At 40.5% G+C, this 26,040-nt stretch overlaps 2 protein-coding genes across 2 annotated transcripts; both read left to right on the top strand.

Moving 5' to 3' along the window:
- Nucleotides 1-9,015: 9,015 nt before the first annotated feature.
- LOC118895710 (platelet factor 4-like) lies at nt 9,016-10,850 on the top strand. The gene is made up of 4 exons (XM_036853168.1): nt 9,016-9,121; nt 9,231-9,504; nt 9,786-9,951; nt 10,094-10,850. The coding sequence occupies exons 2-4, from the start codon at nt 9,414-9,416 to the stop codon at nt 10,179-10,181; spliced, it is 345 nt and encodes a 114-aa protein (XP_036709063.1). The 5' UTR covers nt 9,016-9,121; nt 9,231-9,413; the 3' UTR covers nt 10,182-10,850.
- An 11,803-nt stretch (nt 10,851-22,653) lies between these two features.
- Nucleotides 22,654-24,905, top strand: LOC118895677 (growth-regulated protein homolog alpha-like). The gene is made up of 4 exons (XM_036853087.1): nt 22,654-22,948; nt 23,044-23,167; nt 23,270-23,353; nt 24,167-24,905. The coding sequence occupies exons 1-4, from the start codon at nt 22,858-22,860 to the stop codon at nt 24,180-24,182; spliced, it is 315 nt and encodes a 104-aa protein (XP_036708982.1). The 5' UTR covers nt 22,654-22,857; the 3' UTR covers nt 24,183-24,905.
- Nucleotides 24,906-26,040: the final 1,135 nt, after the last annotated feature.

Below are 26,040 nucleotides of genomic sequence, written 5' to 3'. Positions count from 1 at the left end.
TTTTAGCCTGCGAATCCTAAAAATAATAAAGCTGTAGAATGTGAGTCTTGTAAGCAGTGGTTATTTATTTTAAAGTGGATATATTTAATACCAGTAGAGCAAAAAATATATGATGATATATGATATCATATATATTTTCAATAACATATGATAGTATTTTCAATAATAATAATAACAACACAGATTCTACTTGGTGTTGAGTGTTTTACCTTAATATGTTTGTACACATTTGCATTTACTAAATATCTAGATGGTAACCATTTCAGTATGAGAATCAGCCTTGCAAATAAACACAATAGAGAACTTAAGCTTTACCAGGCTACTAATTGTTATTTTACAATCAACAGAACTTTCTTTCATGTCTAATCCCTTAAATTTACACCCATACTATTCTTAAAGAAATATTAATATAAAATCAAATTTATTATTGCTTTGTTGTCATATATTATTACTTTTAACAGAATTATTAGGGAAAAAAGCCTTACTTATCATTTTATTTTTTTAAACTTTGGTATTTAACAATATGGCCAAAAAAGTCACTAGCTGATGATACGTACTATTTTTAATGTACTATAGTAATAGCTAAACTTTATTAATAATTATTAATATTATGAGTTATATTAATAATAAGATTAATATTCCAGACAAAACAATTGTTCTGCATGCATTACAATTAAATAATTGTAAAGAATTAAATCATTCTTACAAGATAGCTATGATCTGGTTAAGAGCACGTCCTCTAAAGAGAGGGTAACTTAGTCCACCACTTGCCAGCTGTGTAAATTTGGGCAGGTTGCATAACCTTTCTGTGTCTAAGTTTCTTCATCTCTAAAATGGCATAATAATATTGCTTATCTCATAGAGTTGATGTGAAATTAACAGTTAATAAATTCAAAGTGCTGAAGATAATGAATGTCACACAATAACCCATATGTCAATGTTAGTTAGTATTTATTATTATTACCATTAGCATTCCCAGTGTTACAGGGAAGAAAAACGAAGTTCAAAGAGATTAGGAAATTTGACTCAGAATCAGATGACAGAAAGTAGGTGACAGAGTGGCAATTTGAAACTGTGCTCTTAACCACATACCATATCACTTTGCTTGATTTTTCTTTCTCTAATTAAGAGATTACATTATATAGCACATAATGTTATTGACACGGAAAATAGGACTTGATACATAAATAGCATACTGCACATACTATGATGGTTATAGGAGAAGATATCAGTTCATCTATCCCAAACTGCACATGGACCTTGGGGAGCACTCATGTATCAAGCACATAGTTCACAATCTCTGCATTATTAGGTTTCCTTTTATTACCTCCTCACTATTATAGGTTTAATGCCTTAGATGCTTTGTCTACAAAATAAACACTTTTATTAAGTAATAGTTAACAAATAACATACATGAATAAACATGTAATAAATAAAGCAGTAAATGGTGACGGCAGTCATGGTGATCAATTTTTCTCCAATAATTTAAAATACCTCAGCATCTCATTCATTTCTCTACTGGTTTCCTACTGAAACCCAACAGGGCCACCTCTTGAGACATGACACAGTTTTTACACTATGCTAATACCTCCTGCATAATGCATATGTCTCTTACTTTTGTGAGCACATATTGAATAATTCTCTGCAGAGAAAGAATGAATGAATTGTCACTACTCCCTGGGTTCCTTTATACTGCAAATATTGAAATCTGCGGGGTAAGGTTGTACAAATCCAGTATGTTGCCCATCCATATGCCAAACCACCCCTCCTATCCATTCCCTCTGTGCTAACCCAATTTGGGATCTCAAGTTTCGGTTCCATAAACATGTATGACCTATACATGCTGTACCAGCCATTGCACGGATGCTGGATCTTCAAAGACTATAAGTCACAGAGACTTGCCATTGAAGAGAGTACTGTCTGGTGCGAGAGGCAAACAGACTGACAAATAATCACAACCACAAGTTCATAGAGAGGTATGCTCCAACTACACAAAGAAACAGACACATGAACACGTCAAAGCCTCATAGTCATCATTTTCAACATTTATCATCTTCACTAGTGTAGTACTTTCTACTGAGTTCCTTCCAGGGAGCTAGAATAGTGATAGACAGTACTATCTCTCACCACACGGAGCTTTCCGTTTAGGAAGAGAAACCATTTTAAACACATTTAAATATATATGCATGTGTGTGTGTATGTCATATATTTGTGTTTGTATGAGCTGTGAGAAACAGGAGAAGCAGTGGGTGTTACAAGACAACAACAGGGAACACAAGTAGCTTTAGCTGTCGGGGAAGGCCTCTGTGGGGAGGTGATATTTAAGCTGACACCAGAAATACGAATAGAATTAGCCAGCTGAATAGACAGGTGGTGGGAGAGTAAGAGAAAGCACATTCCAGGCCCAGGAACTAAATTCCATATCCCTGCAGAAATCTGGCCCTGCTGAGCATTAAGAGGTCTGCTAGTTCCATGCAGTGGGTTCCTGAGGCCCTTCACCACTGTTAGTGTGAGAGGGAGCCTCTGGCTTTGAGACGAGGGTGTGCTTTGCCCTGATCAAGAGCCAAAGTCATTCTTTTTCAGGGAAGGGAAGATGGTCTATATTGATCTCCGGACCTTTTCTGTGCAGAATTCTGTTGCATCTTTTCCACACTCAACTCCCAGACGCTCTGTGTCCTCCTGAGAGCCTCACTGCTCCCGCCAGCGGTGCAGCCCATCTCACCCTGTCACTTGTACTGGCCAGGTGGCAGCAGGCACTGGGAGATACGGCCTGAAAACTCTCCTTGACCTCTCTTCTTCCTGAGCAGAATGGAGAAACATCCCGGTAGCAATTTTTATAGAAAGTGTGCATCCAGATATTACCATTATAATTTTTCTCAGAATAAGAGGATAGATGAGGCTAACTGAGCTTGCTTCCTAGAGTATATTGGATGATGGTTGGTCGAGCCAGGTGGATCCCACTCAAGAGACGGAGGAAACTTTCCACATTCACGTGAAATTTGGAACCAAGTCGTCACCTGGAGATCAAATTCAACTCTTTATAGCAGAAAACAATGACCAACGGCACATCTGGAAGAAACGCACCTGCCAAACTCAACTCAATGGTAATCAACAAGAAAGGCAGAAGTGGAGCTGTGAGAAGATGGCGGAAGAGTAAGATGCGGAGATCACCTTCCTTCCCACAGATATATTAGAAATACATCTACACGGAGAACTGCTCTTACAGAACACCCACTGAACGCTGGCAGAAGACGTCAGACCACCCAAAAGGCAAGAAACTCCCCACGTACTTGGCCGTGTGGATGAAAGGCTCTTGGTGCTCCACCCAGGCATCAGGGCTGTGCCTCTGAGGTGGGAGAGCCAACTTCAGGACACTGGTCCACAAGAGACCTCCCAGCTCCACGTAATAACAAATGGCGAAAATCTCTCAGAGATCTCCATCTCAACATCAAGACCCAACTTCACTCAACGACCAGCAAGCTACAGTGCTGGACACCCTATGCCAAACAACTAGCAAGACAGGAATACAGCCCCATCCATTAGCAGAGAGGCTGCCTAAAATCATAATAAGGCCACAGACACCCCAAAACACACCACCAAACGTGGACGTGCCCACCAGAAAGACAAGATCTAGCCTCATCCACCAGAACACAGGCACTAGTTCCCTCCACCAGGAAGCCTACACAACCCACTGAACCAACCTTAGCCACTGGGGACAGATACCAAAAACAACGGGAACTACGAACCTGCATCCTGTGAAAAGGAGACCCCAAACACAGTAAGATAAGCAAAATGAGACGACAGAAAAACACACAGCAGATGAAGGAGCAGGGTCAAAACACACCAGACCTAACAAATGAAAAGGAAATAGGTAGTCTACCTGAAAAAGAATTCAGAAAAATGATAGTAAGGATGATCCAAAATCTTGGGAATAGAATAGACAAAATGCAAGAAACATTTAACAAGGACATAGAAGAACTAAAGAGGAACCAAGCAACGATGAAAAACACAATAAATGAAATTAAAAATACTCTAGATGGGATCAATAGCAGAATAACTGAGGCAGAAGAACGGATAAGTGACCTGGAAGATAAAATGGTGGAAATAACTACTGCAGAGCAGAATAAAGAAATAAGAATGAAAAGAACTGAGGACAGTCTCAGAGACCTCTAGGACAACATTAAATGCACAAACATTCGAATTATAGGGGTCCCAGAAGAAGAAAAGAAAAAGAAAGGGACTGAGAAAATATTTGAAGAGATTATAGGTGAAAACTTCCCTAATATGGGAAAGGAAATAGTTAATCAAGTCCTGGAAGCACAGAGAGTTCCATACAGGATAAATCCAAGGAGAAACACGCCAAGACACATATTAATCAAACTATCAAAAATTAAATATAAAGAAAACATATTAAAAGCAGCAAGGGAAAAACAAAAAATAACACACAAGGGAATCCCCATAAGGTTAACAGCTGATCTTTCAGCAGAAACTCTGCAAGCCAGAAGGGAGTGGCAGGATATACTTAAAGTGATGAAGGAGAAAAACCTACAACCAAGATTACTCTACCCAGCAAGGATCTCATTCAGATTTGATGAGGAAATTAAAACCTTTACAGACAAGCAAAAGCTGAGAGAGTTCAGCACCACCAAACCAGCTTTACAACAAATGCTAAAGGAACTTCTCTAGGCAAGAAACACAAGAGAAGGAAAACACCTATAATAACAAACCCAAAACATTTAAGAAAATGGGAATAGGAACATACATATTGATAACTACCTTAAATGTAAATGGATTAAATGCTCCCACCAAAAGACACAGACTGGCTGAATGGATACAAAAACAAGACCCATATATATGCTGTCTACAAGAGACCCACTTCAGACCTCGAGACACATACAGACTGAAAGTGAGGGGATGGAAAAAGATATTCCATGCAAATGGAAATCAAAAGAAAGCTGGAGTAGCAATTCTCATATCAGACAAAATAGACTTTAAAATAAAGACTATTACAAGAGACAAAGAAGGACACTACATAATGATCAAGGGATCGATCCAAGAGGAAGGTATAACAATTGTAAATATTTATGCACCCAACATAGGAGCACCACAATACATAAGACAAATACTAACAGCCATAAAAGGGGGAATCGACAGCAACACAATCATAGTAGGGGACTTTAACAACCCACTTTCACCAATGGACAGATCATCCAAAATGAAAATAAATAAGGAAACACAAGCTTTAAATGATACATTAAACAAGATGGGCTTAATTGATATTTATAGGACATTCCACCCAAAAACAACAGAATACACATTTTTCTCAAGTGCTCATGGAACATTCTCCAGGATAGATCATATTTTGGGTCACAAATCAAGTCTTGGTAAATTTAAGAAAATTGAAATCGTATCAAGTATCTTTTCCGACCACAACGCTATGAGACTAGATATCAATTACAGGAAAAGATCTGTAAAAAAATACAAACACATGGAGGCTACACAATACACTACTTAATAACGAAGTGATCACTGAAGAAATCAAAGGGGAAATCAAAAAATACCTAGAAACAAATGACAATGGAGACACGATGACCCAAAACCTATGGGATGCAGCAAAAGCAGTGCTAAGAGGGAAGTTTATAGCAATACAAGCCTACCTCAAGAGACAGGAAACATCTCGAATAAACAACCTAACCTTGCGCCTAAAGCAATTAGAGAAAGAAGAACAAAAAAACCCCAAAGCCAGCAGAAGGAAAGAAATCATAAAGATCAGATCAGAAATAAATGAAAAAGAAATGAAGGAGACAATAGCGAAGATCAATAAAACTAAAAGCTGGTTCTTTGAGAAGATAAACAAAATTGATAAACCATTAGCCAGACTCATCAAGAGAAAAAGGGAGAAGACTCAAATCAATAGAATTAGAAATGAAAAAGGAGAAGTAACCACTGACACTGCAGAAATACAAACGATCATGAGAGACTACTACAAGCAACTCTATGCCAATAAAATGGACAACATGGAAGAAATGGACAGATTCTTAGAAATGCACAACCTGCCGAGACTGAACCAGGAAGAAATAGAAAATATGAACAGACCAATCACAAGCACTGAAATTGAAACTGTGATTAAAAATCTTCCAACAAACAAAAGCCCAGGACCAGATGGCTTCACAGGCGAATTCTATCAAACACTTAGAGTAGAACTAACACCTATCCTTCTCAAACTCTTCCAAAATATTTCAGAGGGAGGAACACTCCCAAACTCATTCTACGAGGCCACCATCACCCTGATACCAAAACCAGGCAAAGATGTCACAAAGAAAGAAAACTACAGGCCAATATCACTGATGAACATAGATGCAAAAATCCTCAACAAAATACTAGCAAACAGAATCCAACAGCACATTAAAAGGATCATACACCACGATCAAGTGGGGTTTATTCCAGGGAATGCAAGGATTCTTCAATATACACAAATCAATCAACGTGATACATCATATTAACAAATTGAAGGAGAAAAACCATATGATCATCTCAATAGATGCAGAGAAAGCTTTTGACAAAATTCAACACCCATTTATGATAAAAGCCCTGCAGAAAGTAGGCATAGAGGGAACTTTCCTCAACATAATAAAGGCCATATATGACAAACCCACAGCCAACATTGTCCTCAATGGTGAAAAACTGAAACCATTTCCACTAAGATCAGGTCAAGACAAGGTTGCCCACTCTCACCACTATTATTCAACATAGTTTTGGAAGTGTTAGCCACAGCAATCAGAGAAGAAAAAGAAATAAAAGGTATCCAAATCGGAAAAGAAGAAATAAAGCTGTCACTGTTTGCAGATGACATGATACTATACATAGAGAATCCTAAAGATGCTACCAGAAAACTCCTAGAGCTAATCAATGAATTTGGTAAAGTAGCAGGATACAAAATTAATGCACAGAAATCCCTTGCATTTCTAAACACTAATGACGAAAAATCTGAAAGTGAAATTAAGAAAACACTCCCATTTACCATTGCAACAAAAAGAATAAAATATCTAGGAATAAACCTACCTAAGGAGACAAAAGACCTGTATGCAGAAAATTATAAGACACTGATGAAAGAAATTAAAGATGATACAAATAGATGGAGAGATATACCATGTTCTTGGATTGGAAGAATTAACATTGTGAAAATGACTCTACTACCCAAAGCAGTCTACAGATTCAATGCAATCCCTATCAAACTACCATTGGCATTTTTCACAGAACTAGAACAAAAAATTTCACAATTTGTATGGAAACACAAAAGACCTCGAATAGCCAAAGCAATATTGAGAATGAAAAATGGAGCTGCAGGAATCAGGCTCCCTGACTTCAGACTATATTACAAAGCTACAGTAATCAAGACAGTTTGGTAGTGGCACAAAAACAGAAATATAGATCAATGGAACAGGATAGAAAGCCCAGAGATAAACCCACGCACATATGGTCACCTTATCTTTGATAAAGGAGGCAAGCATATACAGTGGAGAAAAGACAGCCTCTTCAATAAGTGGTGCTGGGAAAATTGGACAGACACATGTAAAAGTATGAAATTAGAACACTCCCTGACACCATACACAAAAATAAACTCAAAATGGATTAAAGACCTAAGTGTAAGGCCAGACACTATCAAACTCTTAGAGGAAAACATAGGCAGAACACTCTATGACATAAATCACAGCAAGATCCTTTTTGACCCAATTCCTAGAGAAATGGAAATAAAAACACAAATAAACAAATGGGACCTAATGAAACTTAAAAACTTTTGCACAACAAAGGAAACCATAAACAAGATCAAAAGACAACCCTCAGAATGGGAGAAAATATTTGCAAATAGAGCAACTGACAAAGGATTAATCTCCAAGATTTACAAGCAGCTCATGCAGCTCAATAACAAAAAAACAAACAGCCCAATCCAAAAATGGGCAGAAGACCTAAATAGACATTTCTCCAAAGAAGATATACAGATTGCCAACAGACACATGAAAGAATGCTCAACATCATTAATCATTAGAGAAATGCAAATCAAAACTACAATGAGATATCATGTCACACCGGTCAGAATGGCCATCACCAAAAAATCTAGAAACAATAAATGCTGGAGAGGGTGTGGAGAAAAGGGAACCCTCTTGCACTGTTGGTGGGAATGTAAATTGATACAGCCACTATGGAGAACAGTATGGAGCTTCCTTAAAAAACTAAAAATAGAACTACCATACGACCCGGCAATCCCACTACTGGGCATATACCCTGAGAAAACCATAATTCAAAAAGAGTCATGTACCGAAATGTTCATTGCAGCTCTATTTACAATAGCCAGGACATGGAAGCAACCTAAGTGTCCATCATTGGATGAATGGATAAAGAAGAGGTGGCACATATATACAATGGAATATTACTCAGCCATAAAAAGAAATGAAATGGAGATATTTGTAGTGAGGTGGATGGAGTTAGAGTCTGTCATACAGAGTGAAGTAAGTCAGAAAGAGAAAAGCAAATACAGTATGCTAACACATATATATGGAATCTAAGGGAAAACAAAGGTCATGAAGAACCTAGTGGCAAGACGGGAATAAAGACACAGACCTACTAGAGAATGGATTTGAGGATATGGGGAGGGGGAGGGGTAAGATGTGACAGGGTGAGAGAGTGTCATGGACATACATACACTACCAAATGTAAAACAGATAGCTAGTGGGAAGCAGCCGCATAGCACAGGGAGATCAGCTCAGTGCTTTGTGACCACCTAGAGGGGTGGGATAGGGAGGATGGGAGGGAGGGAGATGCAAGAGGGAAGAGATATGGGAACATATGTATATGTATAACTGATTCACTTTGTTATAAAGCAGAAACTAACACACCATTGTAAAGCAATTATACTCCGATAAAGATGTTTAAAAAAAAAAAAAAAAAAGAAAGGCAGAAGTGAAGGAGCAGTTCTTGATGAGCCAGTTGAGAGTTGAGAAGGAAACACACTTTCCTGCTGTACCAACTGCAACACGGCGACTACAGAGAACTCTACTGTTACACATAACCAAGAAAACATACACTTTTATAAGGCTCAAGCCCCGTTTCTAACTGCACAAATGTGCGTGTATTATATGAATCCAGGGGGGCGGTTGGATCCTGCTACCAGCTCCCAGCAAGACTGCTGATGCGTGGCTTTTTTTCCTTTTGCCCTAATCTTGGCTGCCCAGTGCCCAACTCTGCAGAAGTGTCTCAGCTTCCGCACCGCAGTTCTCCATCCTCAACCCCAGGCTTCCGACGAAGTTGACCCACCGCGGTTATAAAACGGCCTGAGAGTCTCGGGAACCACCGGTCTGCGGAGCGCCGACCCGGGCTGCCCCTGCGCTCGCGGCTCCTGCTGGCATCTCTGCGACATGAGCCTGACAGCGGGTGCCCGCGCCCCCGGCCCGCGGCCCAGCCCCGGACTGCTGCTGCTGCTACTGCTAGCCGTCGCTCTCGCCCAAGGTGAGAGCTGAATGAAGCAGGGCCTGGGGGAGGTCGGGGGGCGGCGGGGAGAGAGCGCGGGAGCCCCCGGGGCTGGGGCCGAGTCTGTGCCCGTCTCGGTTCCCAGCTGTGACTGACCGAGCGCGGCTAAGAGTGCAGGCGCTGTGCCAGGTGCTGCCCGGTGCGCTCTACCACCTGGACAATGATACGCTTTCTGAGGGATGTCTGGTTTGTGGATGAGGAAGTGAAGGTCAGACGCCACGCCACGAGAAGATCCCTAAGGTACCTCTGGCTATTCACAGAGTCGTCACTCCCCACTGTCGCCGCCCCACCCGCAGTAGACTCTGAAGGTGGAGCTGGAGACCTGGGCTGCGTGTGTGTGAAGACCACCTCTGCGGTCCTTCCCCGGCGCATCTCCAGCCTGGAGGTGATCGGGGCTGGACTCCACTGCCCCAGCCCCCAACTGATGTGAGTCCTTGCACCCGCTTCTTTCGTGCCCACCCTCTTCTCCTCTCCCCTTCCCTACCGCCCCTCTCCACCCGCCTCCCGCCAGCCTAATCCCAAATTCAAACCCAAGGACTGAAAGGCGCGCCTCTTCTTTCCCTGGCAGAGCTACGCTGAAGGACGGGAGGAAAATTTGCCTGGACCCGCAGAATCCTCTGTATAAGAAAATAATCAGGAAACTTTTGAAGACTTAGCTCTTAAATCTGTACTTTTGAAGAGTCGGCTGCCTAAATCTGTACTTTTGCTATATAAAGTGTTTCTTCTTCTTTTTTTTTTTCGTTTTCAATGTAACTGTGGAAAAATCATCTGATGATTTTATTATCCTTGAAATTCTACATAAACAAAATAAATCAAGTTGTGGTATAGTCAATATTTATTAATAGAGGAAAGAAATAATGTTGACATATCACAATTTCATATAAAGAAAAATCTCCAGAATTTTACGCAAAAATATATTTTGAAAGAAGGTTTGGTTCAATAAAGACTGGTTTTACTTGGTGTTGTATGTTGGCTGATATATATTTGCATATTTCCATGATTATATTACTTAATGACGACTTATTTACATAATAATGTCATGATTAGCTTTGCCAATAAATATTAATTGCACTTAAGTTTTCTGGGCTGCTTTTTAAAAAAAAATTAATAAAGCAGACTCTGCTTTTATCCCCTTAAGATTTATACTTTATCCCAGTATAGAAAATTAATAAAAATGAAACTAGAATTCTCTACTACTTAGTGGAAATATACTGATACTTTCCAGAGCATTACATTAAAATATTGTACTCTTTATTGATCCTTTGATAATGCTGACATTTAACAAAAATGAAATGGTAAAAACAGTTCCTGTACTCATGTTACTGCCTGTAATAAATCCCACATTTGGCAAACTTACAGAATTGGTTCTTATTACATTCCATATATATACCATGAGTTTTGCTCTAAGCATGAAAATGTGTTTAATAGACTTTTTCCTCAGTATTCTCAGGTTCAGTAAAACCTTATTTGCAGTTTACCACTGTTCCATGAATCTCTTAACATTGGAGATATTGAGATTGTGTGTTAAACAGCTGTGGAAATTAGGAGAGATACAGGTTGTATTTTCATTTATGCTTTAAGAAGACACTACTATACTTTGGGAAGAAAGGATGGTATTGAAAATTGGGTGTGTTAGTTACTTTGCTTCTGTAACAAAGTACCACAAACTCAATGGCTTTAACAACACAAATTTATTATCTCACAGTTCTAGACATCACAAGTCCAAAATGGGGCTTACAGGCTAATGTCAAGGTGTCCTCAGAGCTGCATTCCTTCTGGAGGTTCTAGGGGAGAATCTATGTCCTGTCTTTCTCAGCTTCTAGAGGCCACCTGCATTCTTCAGCTCCTGGTCCCTTCCTCTATCTTCAAACTACATCACTCCAACCTTTACTTTTGTTGTCACCTCTGACCCTTCTTCTTATACCCTGCCTGCCTCTTAAAAGGGACCTGTGATTATGCTGTGCCCACTTGGATAATCCCACTATACCCACTCGGATAATCTAAAATAATCTTCCCGTCTCAAGATCCTTTCACATCTGTGAAATCTTTTTTGCCATATAAGGTAACATTTTCACAAGGTTCTAGAGGTTCGGGTATGGAAATCTTTATTCAGCCTACCATAGTGGGCAAGAAGGCAGAATCTAGTTGAGGCAGGAGAAAGCTACAGACCTTTACCCATGAGTCAAAGTCATTTCAACCTAAGGTGGCAATGTTTGTGTACAGGGAGGATTAGACTGCTAAGAGAAAATGGAGAATGTCCATTTCAGCCTCCTTGGGGTGGGAGAAAGGGAGGAAGCTTTGAGATAACAAACTACTTAAATAGACGCTATTTATAGAGGCTTATGAAGTGCCAGAGTATCATCTAAATTTTCACAACCACTTTGAACGTCAAGTAATATTATTCCCATTGTAGAGTTGCGGTAACAGTCTCAGAAAGGTTAAAGCATCTCCCAAGACCAGTTTGCTAGAGGCTGAGCAGATCAGTCTGACTTTCAACTCCCCGCTCTTGCTTTCATGCTGTGCTGCCTTTCACACAAGCTAGTGGCATGTTAGCTAGTTTTTCAGAGAGGAACTGACCAAAAAATCAGTTCTTAGAGGTGGTGTATGAATTTGCCAGGGGCAAAGGGAAGAATGAAACTGCCCCAAGATGACAAAGTAGAAAGACACAAGATCATTAAGTCCTCAGGATATTTATCATTCTGCAGAACTAGAATGTCTGTGGGGATGGATCTCCCAACTAGTTTTCACCCATTTGGTGTTTTTCACTTTCGATCCACCTTGCGCACCTTCACCCAAATTATCTTCAAGGTCCAAAGATCTTAGCATGGCACACAAGGATGTGCTATACTCGCTTCCCCTTTGTGCCTTAGTTTCTTCATCCGTGAAATGTGGATGAGTGTCTACTTCATAGATTATTGTGTAGACTAAGTAGATGATGTATGTGAAACACTTGGCATAGTTCCTCAAACAAAGTCTGTGCTTAAAAATTAGCAATGATTAATTGTTACTATTGCTTTCTTTTCTTTTCTTTTTTTTTTTTTTTCTTTCAATATTGTTCTTAACACACAATTCCAGTCAGTTTGGAGTGTTGAGTAAGGCATTTAACACAGTGATTCTTGGTGATAAGTGGCAAAAAAAAAAAAAAAAAAAAAAAGTTGCAATAGCAATAAAAGTTTCTCAAACCAAATGAACTTTGGGAAAGAATACATTGAAATTGGCTGTGAATGGCACAATACTTTTTTGCCTATTTTCCTTTTACTGCCTGCATCAAACAACACACTTAGTTGGATTCAATAACTCCTAGGTATGACTCAAAGGGCCAAAGGACCAAACAAATTGTGCAAAGTCAACCAATGCTGGTGCCTTGTAAATTCTCCCTTCAGAATTACCTTGGCTAACCAGCTGGAGAATGCTTTCAAGTGGTCGCTTTTATCAGCAATGGCACTGGGAGAGGACTCTCCTACCAGGAAAAGTCTAAATTAGAGAACAATTTACTGTAGCTGCCTGCTGTTCAAACATTCATGGAGTGATAAAGATTGAATGCACTTGAACTTGAACTATTTTTTCTTTCTTTTTCTTTTTCTTTTTTTTTTTTTTCTTGGCTGAAAGTAGTCAGCAGAAAATGTCCCCAACCAAATGCTTACTGCACAGTCACAGGCCCTATCAACAAACAAAACCACCAAAGGGTTTTTTGCTCTGGGACATTCTTCAGCATTTTTCTAATTTTTGCTTTCCCCCCCCCCCCCCCCCCTTTTAAGGTCTTTGTGGTAAAAACAGTTTCCTCTTCAATGCATAGAGTATTGAGGTCTTAGTTGTTTATAAAGATATATTCATATTTTTTTCTCATTATAAAAACAATGAATACATGCTCACTACAGATAACTTAGAAATACAAAGGAAATAGGGAGGAAACTTAAAAAAAAACTGTAATTTCACTACTCAAAATGTTCTTTTCATTTTTTAAAATATTAGTCATTTGATGTAGTTATGAGATGAACTGCTGATTTTCAATAAAATACCATTGTACACAATCATAAAAGAAACACAGTAATTACTTCATTGCCTTGAAACTAGTTAGGGAGTATTCTTGTTCCAATTTTGGTTAATAAAATAAGTTTTTACTTGGCCAGAGAAATAATATCAAACCCATGTGACCTGGCATCTATTTATAGATTTATAGGTACTGTGTATGTATGTATTCACTGTGTGTGTATGTATGCATGTATAGACACACAGGCCTAAAACAAGTTTAAAATACAACACTTACACTTGCTTTGTAAAGTGTTGTGTTTTGATATTTTACTTTCTATACTTGTTACAGAACTTAGGTTCGGCTTCTTGCTGCTCAAAAGCCAATATTTGAGAGGCAAGTGTTGGTTGGAAAAGGAAAGGTTGCTTTATTCAGGAGGGTTGCAACCTGGTGAGAAGGTGGACCTCATGTCCCAAAACCAACTCTGAAGATTCTGCTTGACCATGAAAGGTTTTAAAGGGAGAAAGAATCATTTGGTGAAGGGGGTCAAAGTCTTCATTATCTTTCACTGTGTGCAGACTTTCTTTTGATTGGTTGGTGGTGAGGTAGCAGGGCGGTGCTCCAGGAATCTTGTGCTCAGTCTGAAGTTACCATCCTCCACCTAGGTGAGGGCCTTAGTTCCTGCAGAAGAACTCAAAGGAATTTTGTTACGTATATTCCTTGAGGAGGAACCAGAGGCCTGACCCATGACTGGACTATTGTTTCTTTTTTTTTTTTTAATTTTTATTTATTATTTATTTATTATGTTTATTTTTGGCTGTGTTGGGTCTTCGTTTCTGTGCGAGGGCTTTCTCCAGTTGCGGCGAGTGGGGGCCACTCTTCATCGCGGTGCGCGGGCCTGTCACTATCGCGGCCTCTCCTGTTGCGGAGCAGAGGCTCCAGACGCCCAGGCTCAGCAGCCGTGGCTCACGGGCCCAGTCGCTCCGCAGCACGCGGGATCCTCCCAGACCAGGGCTCGAACCCGTGTCCCCTGCACTGGCAGGCAGACTCCCAACCACTGCACCACCAGGGAAGCCCTGGACTATTGTTTCTTGACTGCTCCTCCTTTGTTTCTGCATTCCCTCCCTTTCCTGATAAACAGCTCTTTGAATCTGTCCTTTGGAGCTCAGGAAAGGTCTAGGAGGCTGAATGAAGCCTATTTCCTACCAACAAGAATCGAGGGCATGGATGGGACTTCCCTGGTGGTCTAGTGGTAAAGAATCCACCTTCCAATGCAGGGGATGTGGGTTTGATTCCTAGTCAGGGAACTAAGATCCCACATGCTGCAGGGCAACTAAGCCCACGTGCCACCACTACTGACCTGCACCGCTCAACGAGAGAGCCTGAGTGCCGCAAACCATAAAGCTCATGCACCCTGGAACCCGCGTGCCACAACTAGAGAGAGGAAACCCACACGCCACAACTAGAGAGAAGCCCGCGCACCGCAACAAAAGATCCCGCATGCCACAACTAAGACCCGATTCAGCCAAAAGATAAAAAATAAATAAATATTAAAAAAAAAAAAGAATCGAAGGCATGGAAAGGATTTGTACCTGGGACCCCCCCCCCACAGGGTGCTGCTCTGTTTCATACTAGCCTATCCTATTTATCCACTTAAAAATAAATGTTGGCCACAAGCCTGTAATAAAGTGATTTCATAACCCAGTGATGGATCATAACTTGTAGTTTAAAAACATTGTCTAGTTCTTTGATTAAAGAGTCAAGTTTTAACATTTCATGTTGGAGTCCACACTCTAATTAGTGCTTCTCAAGATGCTTGGCTAGTTAGTAGGGGCAGAAAGCTCAGGAACAGCAGGACAGTTAAATCTCCTTACCTCAGTCTCCAGGCCTGACTCAGGGATGGAGTCTTTGGGAATGCCATAAGGAGCAGCTTTTGAGGGGAAGATGTAACACCAAGTAGAACATTATCTGTATTGTTGAAATTCTATGTCCTTTACAGCTGGGTGCCCCTACTTAAATTCACTGCCCATTCTGCTTCAGCTATGTGCACCTTAATTTGGGGTCTAATGCAAACTGGACTGGGGGCCAAAAGTACATTGATTTCTAGGACACCTTGGGAAAGAAGCAAAGACATTCGATGAATTTAATAGTGGTTTTATAATTATTTCTTCTTCCTCTATGGTTCTTCCTTATCCCTGTAGTTGCTGGCTTTAGCCCAACAAGCTTCTGAATAAGACAGTCTGGGTTACATCTTTTGACTCTGTGTGACCCCGAGTTTCATCAGTTTTCTCATCTGCCAAACAAGGGCAGTAATGCTCACCCCACAGGACTCTGGAAAGGAGTAAATCTCACTTATGATAGGACCCAGCATGGGCCTGACTCAAACTTCGAACCTAGTAAGGAAAAGTTACTTTTCTTTGCAGTTTTACCCCCAGAGCACATATCACTTCCAAACAGCAGTGGCCACAATCCTTGAGCTAACAAGCAACCCATTAAGAACGTGGCCAACAATCTATAACTTCCCCCGAACAGAACCACAACTCAACATGTGAGCGCAGATAACTAGTTAAGAAAAAAAGTTTAACGTGATAGACACAAGCTGTATTTTCCCTTCATGGTTAACAACTAAAAGAAAATCAAATAACAAAACCACAATGTTTATCAACCAGCATATCTATAAGATGATAAAATCCACAGGACATATGGTGATTGGAAGCCTGGCTTAACTGTGTATCTAAAACAAGGAAAAGAAATAAACTTTGGGTATAACCTTGTCAAATATTTATTTCTTTGCTTAGGCAAACACAACATGGGGATTATGCTATTAGTAGCCTGTGTTGTGGTGTGGGTTAGTAAAACTTGAAAGCAGGGCAGTCAGTGAGCAGTGTTGGAACAATCAGCTCTTATTTATGAGCTGTGTTGGAGAAAGAGTCTTCTTTTTGTGGTAATTCTAGGAATGATGATAGGATCTCCTGGAAAAAAAGGAGTAAAGCAACTTATACACACCTCCATTAGAATAACAATTAGACTGCACTCTGATTATTTGTTTATCTGTTTTCCTTCTTTAGATCAGGGAATAAAGGTCATGCTTATTAACTTCTCTTCATTCCTGCTTCCATAAAAATGCCTGACGGAGTAGGTGTTAAATAAATGTTTGTCAGATATTAACTACATGAAACAATAACGCAGCTAGTATTAAGATGTAATACTGCAGCTGGGTGCTGGATAAGGCACCTTGCAAACAGAAAATTGGTTGAACATTAAAGAGTCTTTTCCCAACTTTGTTAAGCTCAGAGATTTCACCAAACTATCCACAGACATTGTAACACACTCATGCATTTGCCCAATAAATGATTTATATGATTTTTTGTTGTTGTTAGAGTCACATTTGTAACTGTTAGGGAATCTGTTTAGAGTTACCCTCATCTGTCCATCTACACCCTTCAATCACACACAGATGCTATAATATGTGCTCATTAAACATTTGATTGTAGATATTAACATTCAGTGCATAATATACACATATGTAAAATACACACAACAAAGCCATACTTTCTCTACCTCCACCATAATTTCCACCATACCTAATTGGTGGGAATTTCTTTAATGTTGTCAACCACTTCGAAAATGTCAGTCAATGAACTAGCTCAGTCATACACTAGCAGAGCCCCTCCTTTGAAATAAGTATCATTCAGAATCCTCTGCCTCCAAGATTATCTGAGTGTATGGACAGAGCCCAGGAGGTAAAAATAAAAACAAAAATATTTCTGACTAAAAAATTGGGAAATAATGAACATTGGAAAATACTGTGGACATTATGCTCCATATCAAGTTTTCATGATGATTCATAATTTTCCTAGTTGAAATCTGTATCTTTTTGCTATGCATGCTATTTTCTTTTGCGGTTTATACATTCATCTCTCGACTTCCTAAATTTTGTTTCCATAATACCATAATGTCATAATGATGTTTTCATCTCCAAAACAAATTCCTTAAAAACCAATAGTGGCCTGAAATCATTTATTCACGTATTATTTCAACAAACATTTGTTGAATCCTTAGTATGAGTATGAACCCGACTCACATTGAAGATGGGGATGGAAAGAGAAATAAGATATGATAGCTTCTTTGCAGAGTACATAATCCAGCATGGGAGCACGTAAACCACAATGTGATCTGTATCCAAGGGCCAGGGTAAACACTTAGATGAGTTATGAGATTTCTAATGGAGGTGACATTTGAAATGGCTCCTGAGTGACAAGGGAACCTCTGGAGTCTGAGCCATGCCTATCCTCCTGCTCTCTATACATCCGTGCCTTGTTGTTAAACCCCAGGTTAAAAAAAAAAAAATGAACTGCTTATTTTTGTTCTCAGGTCATACTGCACTGCTTTCAGCATCCATGCCTTTGCTCACTTGGTCCTCTTTGTCGGGAATAGGTACCCTACCCACTCTCCTTAGGTAGTACCCTCCTCTAGCAAGTTTTCTCTGACAGCTCCCACCCTTCCAGGAAAGGGAGTCAGATGCCCAACCTCCTCTGAGTGCCTATAAAGCTCGGTACATTGCTGAGTATCATGGACCTCCAGACAACTTCATATCTTTCCATTATACTTCCATAGGCTGTGTTTGGTAGTGGCAGGGTCTGGTTTTTTTTTTTCCTCTTTGTAAACTAATTTAGAACCTAATTTAGTTCCTAGCTTATGAGTGATAGATAAATGTTGAAGAGATAAATGAATACACAGATTAAATAGAATAAATAGAGTTACTTGTGTTGGAAAGTTATCTGTAGCAGGTAACTTTGTGAAAGATGTGTGAAAGATGTGAAAGATGGATGGTATTAAGCCAGACTATTTCACTGGCAAGAGAAATAAATCTAATTTAAATTTAAAGAAAAAGATTTATTTGGAGGAAATTATCCCTATGTATGGGACTGGGTAACTGGGAAGAGTAAAATAGGAAAAGAGGGTGTGGCAGGGGTTCAATCCTGTTAGGTATCCTTTGAGAAGTCATGTAGAATATCTGCCTAAAACATGAAACAGGGGGGAATACTTATTGCCTGCTGTTCCCTATTTGGCAAGCGACTTTACACTGCAGTGACAAGGAGACTTTGGTGCAGAAAGCAGAGCTGAGTTGAGGCGGTGTAAGTTCACATGTGCTTGGCTGATGGCTGCAGCAACGACAGCGGGCCTACAAGATGTGAGCATCCTGGATTTTACTAATTGTCAATTCCAAAAGATTCATACCGATTGCAGGGAAAATGGAGTTTCACGACCAAAGCGTCCATTTGAAAGCTTATTCCATTTCCTTAAACGTCATTGCTTGTGTGAGTTTCAAGATTGTGCACAAAAAGCTGGTCTTCAACTTTTGCAAAAGTAATTGGCTTAAAGAAGCACTTGTTCAAACAGGAACATGAATTTGTTATTTGTACTAGACTAAGCATTCCTTTGTGTATAAATATTTCTGCACTGTGGTTGATGAGGATCTCATGAATTCAAATGGCATATGAAGGAGAAAAAATAACAATGAAAAAAGAAATCTTTCCTTTTTGACTTCATTTCCAAAAACAAATGATTTTGATTGTCATCTTCAGAAGTCAAATTCTACATGATCTACAGATGTTGGCTACCCCTTGACATGCTTCATTTTTTTTTTTTTTCTTGGTAGCTCCAGTAGATAAACTGGTGAATACTTTCATTTATGTCAGTTTGGGGTTGCGTCTGGAGACGATTACAGCAAACACTTTCTGTTTTTCATCAGTTACAGGAAATAGATGAGAGATTTGCTCAGCATGATTAACGCTGAAGACAAACTATTTAAGCCTATGAAACATGATGATGTGTCCAAAATGGGGCAGCAGATATTTTGGATTTTCATATTTAAACAAATATGAACTCAACAAAAACTTAATTCCCTTTCTAGGAAGCTACCAGGTAAAGCAGGCATGTCCACTGATTTCACTGTAGTGGTATTCTACTTGATTTAGAAAGAGAAGTTTTTTAAAAACTTCTGTGTACCCTTCACTCAGTTTCCCCTATTGTACTATTTTACATTACATGGTACATTGGCCAAAGCTAAGAAACCAATATCGGCACATTACTACTAATGAAACTCCAGACTTTATTTGAATTTCACCAGTTTTCCCACTTACTATCCTCTTTCTGTTCCAGGATTCAACCCAGGTACCACACTGCACTTAGTTGTCTTGTCTCTGTACTTTCCTCTGGACTGTGACAGTTTCTTAGTCTTTCCCCGGTTTCATGATGTTGACGTTTTCAGAGAATGCTGGTCAGCTATTTAATAGTCCCCAATTTAGGTTTGAAAAATGTTTTTCTTCTAGTTGAACTGGGGTTATGAACTTTTGGAAAGAATACCTAAGAGGTGAAGTGACCTTCTCATCACATCATATCAAGGGTACATGATATCAACCTGACATCACATTGATGATATTAACCTTCATCATCATCATTTGGATAAGGGAATGTTTGCCAGATTTCTCTATGGTAAAGTTACTATTTATTCAGAATTGGACACTTTAAGAAAATGTAACAGGCTATATCAATGCCACAGGAGAGAGTTATGCTGTTAGTGAAACCAAACTATGGAGGTATATGACCATTGTCTGTGTTTGCATTTTAAAATAAAAAAAATTTGAAACATTCAGCTAGTGGAATTATAAACAGATTTTTAAAAATCACTCCTCTCTGGAAATTTTTAACCGTATATCATAGAGCATTTTTATCATAGCACAATGGTTAAAAGCCATTCTATCTGGGTTAGAGTCCCAAGGTTCAATACCTTAGGGAAGTTCCTTAACCTCTCTGCACCTCAGTTTCCTTATTTGTAACCTTAAAGTACCACAAAGATAATAATAAATACTATCACAGAGATGTTTGGAAGATTGAACGAGTCAATATAACTCATTGTATAACTCTTAGAAGAGAGCCGGGAATTTAGCACAAAATGATTGTGCTGCATCCCGGAGTGGGTACAGAGGTTTAGTAACTTGCCAGTGGTATGTGGCAACTAAATAAAGGAAGCAGCCTCTTTCGTATTTACTCAGAGCCCTGTGTGCTCTTCTAATTGGTCAGCTACCATGTTTGTTGAAGAAAAAAGCAAATTTTCAGTGACTTGTTAAAGTTTGTTCCATAGACAAAAGTTAAGAGAGATTAGAGGAAAAAATAATCTCTTCATGCCTTTCTAACTTTTATAAACTTTAGAAACTGAATCTGCATTATTTATGATTAGAAAACAAAACAACGTATCTTAGAACTTTTAAAGACTAACTTTTGTATATCTGGGCCAGTTTCCCATGAAATCCAAAAAAACAATTTATAACAAGGGGAGAGATCACACAAACTGTCAATTATTCCTGAGCTTGTCACCATATTTTATAGCCTTTAGATTATTTTTCATTTCCTACTGCTTAATACAAATGTTAATATCCCTTTAATTTCCCCGGTGTTTCTCACAGGATCATCCTGAAAAACACTAGAGTATTTTTAAAGACAGTTGTTCATTTTAAAAACCTTTTCCAATAAATAAGGTGGGGAGTCTTTAACTCAAACTCTTTTCTAACAGCTGAGGTGATTGCAAGTAAGACTACAAAATAAATCAATGATAGGTCTCAAAAGTAAAAACAACAACAACAAAAAACCCAAAACCCAACGTAAGTGCATCTCCTAGTAGAGTGTAGCTGTGCCTTCCTTTCAGAAAGCCTGATGCAGAAATTTTTTAAATATAAAGAGAAAAATTGGGGAGTGAACATTTCCATTAACTTTTTTTTTTTTTTTTTTTTTTTTTGGATATAGAAGGATTCACAACAGGTAGAGTTTCTGCTTAAGCCCTGTTGGAAAAAGCTATTTCTATTTTATTCATTTAATAAACATTTATAAGGCATTTAATCCTTGCCGGCTCTCACACACGTTGACTCATTTCTCATAACCACCCTGGGGTAGGCAAAGAAACATTTAACAATGTGCAGGTAATAGGTGGCAACTAAATGCAAGCGGCTTCGCTGCAGGCCGGGTGTCTGGCTTCGGGATCCAAGTTCTCACTCACTGAGCTGAGCTGCCCAGAGCCCGGGCCCTAGACACCCATCCCCGGGCCAGAGGCCATTTCTTTCTCCTCTTCCCACTCTCATCATACTCCACGTCTCCAAGAAGTCTGAATCCAATCCTCTAGATTTAATGTTGAGTCAATGCAAGAGCTCTAAAACTTCTGATGAAAAAATAGTAAAGACATAGGTGAAGAGACTGAAATTCCTGGTCAGAAAAGAGAGGCATGTCACTGTGTCAAGAAAAAGGAAGACCAACACTGAAGGTCCTCCTTCAGTGAATGGAACGGTGTTTTATGTGTGATTCGACGTTTCATGTTTCATCCGCGCACATCCAGAGTAAGCGTGCTATGCGGCAGGTACCCACTCCCTGGTGTCCATGTGCTATTTTGTCCAAGGACAGAACCAGAAGAGGTGACCCCGACTAGCCCGCCCGCAGCTTCAGCGTGACCACCAGTTCCATATTCTTAGATCAACTCAATCCTCCATACGTGGAAAAGGAGATCTGCAGGGAATTTTGGAATTCCAACATTGCTGAGAGAAGGAATTTGAGCAGGACACAAAAAACTAGGTCGTGTTACAGCCCTCAGCTTTCACTGAAATTAACCCCGGATTCAACTTTTGACACTGATCCCAGTTCCCACCAAATGGAAACCATAACCAAGATATTCTAAGTGTGATTTGAGAATATATAACATGAGGAATAAACTGAACATTCTTCTCTGGATTCCGAGATGTCGGCTGTATTTTTGATAGAGAGCAATCAGTCCACAGGTACGAAATAAGCAAAATCGAAATTTAGAGAGACAGAATATATAGAATTAGAGGATAGACAGCTAAGCAAAATCTACCCGCTTACTCCTCTTTAATTCTCCCAGGTCTGATAACTAAAGAAACAGAAGTCTCCCTAAAACTGTCTCTCCACCCCTGTGAGGGTCTCCCGAATCCGCCCCCAGCGCTTTCCCCGCTCTCCGCCCGGAGACCAGGGGATGGCGAGGCGCCCACGGCCGCCCTCGCAGGCGGTAGCCCCGGCGTGGCAGCGACTCACTCCCCTTGCGGGGATTTCGGCGCAGAGACGACACCCCACCCCCTCCCCGAAGGCGCGGATTACGCGGGAGGCACGCGGGGCCGCGCCTTCCTTCCGGACCGGGAACGACGCGTGCGTCGGGGAATTTCCCTGGTCCTGGGCTGCCGGCTCCTGTCCGATCGGGATAAAAGGGCTTCGCCCGGCTCGGGGAGCCACAGAGTCCGCTCCGCCAGCCCTCCAGCCTGCCTTCCCGCCGCACGCAGCGACCCTCCAAGCTGAACGCCATGGCCCGCGCCGCGACCCCCGCCACTGCCCGGCTCCTCCGCGCCGCGCTGCTGTTCCTGCTCCTGGTGGCCACCGGCCGGCGCGCAGCAGGTGCGACCCGGCGCCCGGCATCCCCAGGGCGGGACGGGGGCGGGTGGGTGCCCATCCCGGGACAGCCCCCTAACCGAGTCTCTCCCTCCCCGCAGGGGCGCCTGTGGTCACCGAACTGCGCTGCCGGTGCCTGCAGACCTTGCAGGGGATTCACTTCAAGAACATCCAGAGCGTGAAGGTGACGCCCCCGGGACCCCACTGCGGCCAAACGGAAGTCGTGTAAGTGCCGCCGCTGTTGCTGTGCTTGTCACCCCCGCCGTCCCGACGCTCCCACCCCGACCCCCCGCCCGACCTCACGTGGATTCTCCCTTCTCTCTGCAGAGCCACTCTCAAGACTGTTCAGGAAGTTTGTCTCAACCCTGAAGCTCCCATGGTTAAAAAAATCATCAATAAGATGCTAAACAAGTGAGTTATGGTTTTTATTCACACGTGTGACTAGAGTCAGGCATTTGCCTCCTGAAAATTATATCAGAGAAACCCAGGATTTAGCTGAGGGACTGAAAAACCATTATTCCACAATTAAATTTGCCATTAAGATCATTAATCTGCTCTGTTGCCAGAAGGATATTTTCAGTGCCTTCCATCCTGGCCCCTGACTCCCCATTCAAATGAATGTGGGTTAAGCTGCTTTCATTAACATGGACAGTTATGCTAAAAAGCTTTCCACCTGTTTAAAAAACACAGGCATTTTTTTCTCCCAGTTCTTTCTGGACCTCACACCTGAAAAGCAGAACCCTGGTTTTCTGCAACATAGGCACTAAAGCTTAGTGGCGAAGAGCTGGGACTTTGCAGTGACACAGTACTGGGTACAAATCTGGGTTCCAGCACCTATTAGCCATGTGACTCAAGGACAATTATTTGGTTTATCTAAGACTTAGTAAAACAGGGAAAACAATAGTAGCTACCAAATCGGTTTGCTCTGTGGCTTAAGTTAGGCCGAGTGGGACAGGTAGAGAGAGTAATCCTGGCCGTTTGTCGCCCGTATAGCCAATAATACGGAGGAGAGCACAGGCCCCACCCTCATTCCTAAATAAGAGTCTCCAAGAGCCTAGAGGCCTCTGCCACACAGCATAGTGGGTTACAGGCAGTAGTCACTTGGTGCCAGGCTGGAAAGACTGGACTCAGAAATCTCTGGAAACCAAGGAGCAGGACAGGAGAAGAGTGCTGTGCAGTCGGCTTTCTGGAGCAGCTAGTAAGGAAGACCTTTTCTCCTTACAGGGACAGCTCCAGCTGACCAGGGGGAAGGAGGAAGCTCCTGGATGGCTGTTCCTGAAGTAGGCCCTGCCCTTACAGGGATCAAAGAGGAAAAAGAGGAATCGCCAGCTCCTGCGGCCACCTGGATCGGGCTTAATATGTTTCAACATCTCTTAGGAGGGTTCTCCCACTTATTTATTTACTTTTTATTTATTTATGTGTTGCTTGGTTTTCAAAGACTCTGTTAATATTTACATGTAACATAATTAAGGATGTGATTGACTCTACTCGCACACTGTGTCATTAATTTTATTATTTATTTTATGAAAAAAACCCAAGTTAATTTAGTCCTGATTCTTACCTAGTTTGAAGTAGAAGGGTTGCAAATATTCTCCAGTCATTAAACTAATATTTCTGAGGAGCCCACAGCATGCTAGCCCCTGTGACAGAAACTGGGGCATCCAAACAAATAGTGAGGTCATTGTCAGCATGGGGGGGGATGTATGTGTACATCTAGTTTTGTAAATGTTTAAAAGAATGTTCGTTATTATTTATTGAAATGATTTCAAAATATGTGGTCAGCATTTCTCATGTTGCCGCTTTAAGAACTACAATGTTCTAAATATCCTTTGGACATTTTATGTCTTTCTTGTAAGGCATAATGCCTTGTTAGTGTTAATTATGCAGTGCTTTTCTATATCTTACAAAAGAGAAGTTTAAATATTTATTGATTTACAAAGAACACGAAAATAAAGTATTTCAAACTAAACAAGTTTTGTTTCATTTTTTTGAGGAAAAAAGGTCTGTCTTTACTAGATAATCTGATGATTTACATCAGTGTTTCTCAACTTCTTTTTCTCCTCCTGGGCATTCATTTGCTACGCAGATAAATCAAACTATAAGTTATACTTAATTTCATCTGGTGATAGCTGTCACTCCCCTTGGCTCTCACCTACTCAAGAATGTACTTTTCCAAACTGTGCACCGGCCCCTCCCCATCCTGTGAGAGTCACTATGGTAATATATTGCTGTTTTTTATAAGGAGCTCCTTGCTACCTTGTTACTCAAGTCTACCTCTTTAAAAAATTCTTTCATTATTTTTTTTTTGGCTTTTTAGTTTTTTTTTAACATCTTTATTGGAGTATAATTGCTTTACATTGTTGTGTTAGTTTCTGCTATATAACAAAGTGAATCAGCTATACGTATACATATATCCCCATATCCCCTCCCTCTTGCATCTCCCTCCCACCTTCCCTATCCCACCCCTCTAGGTGGTGACAGAGCACCGAGCTGATCTCCCTGTGTTATGCAGCTGCTTTCCACTAGCTATCTATTTTACATTTGCATTTGGTAGTGTATATATGTCAATGCCACTCTCTCACTTCGTCCCAGCTTACCATTCCCCCTCCCCGTCCATTCTCTACAGCTGCATCTTTATTCCTGTCCTGCTCCTAGGTTCTTCAGAACCTTTGGTTTTTTTTTTTTTTTAGATTCCATATATATGTGTTAGCATACGGTATTTGTTTTTCTCTCTCTGACTTACTTCACTCTGTATGACAGACTCTAGGTCCATCCACCTCACTACAAATAACTCAATTTCATTTCATTTTATGGCTGAGTAATATTCCATTGTATATATGGGCCATATCTTCTTTATCCATTCATCTGTCGATGGACACTCAGGTTGCTTCCATGTCCTGGCTATTGTAAATAGAGCTGCAATGAACATTGTGGTACATGACTCTTTTTGAATTATGGTTTTCTCAGGGTATGTGCCCAGTAGTGGGATTGCTGGGTCCTATGGTAGTTCTATTTTTAGATTTTTGAGGACCCTCCATACTGTTCTCCATAGTGGCTGTATCAATTTACATTCCCACCAACAGTGCAATAGGGTTCCC

This window comes from Balaenoptera musculus, chromosome 5, assembly GCF_009873245.2.
Source record: "Balaenoptera musculus isolate JJ_BM4_2016_0621 chromosome 5, mBalMus1.pri.v3, whole genome shotgun sequence".
NCBI classification, from domain to species: Eukaryota; Metazoa; Chordata; class Mammalia; order Artiodactyla; family Balaenopteridae; genus Balaenoptera; species Balaenoptera musculus.
The sequence above is the reverse complement of the archived record's forward strand: the minus strand, read 5'-3'. Positions and strand labels throughout refer to the sequence as shown.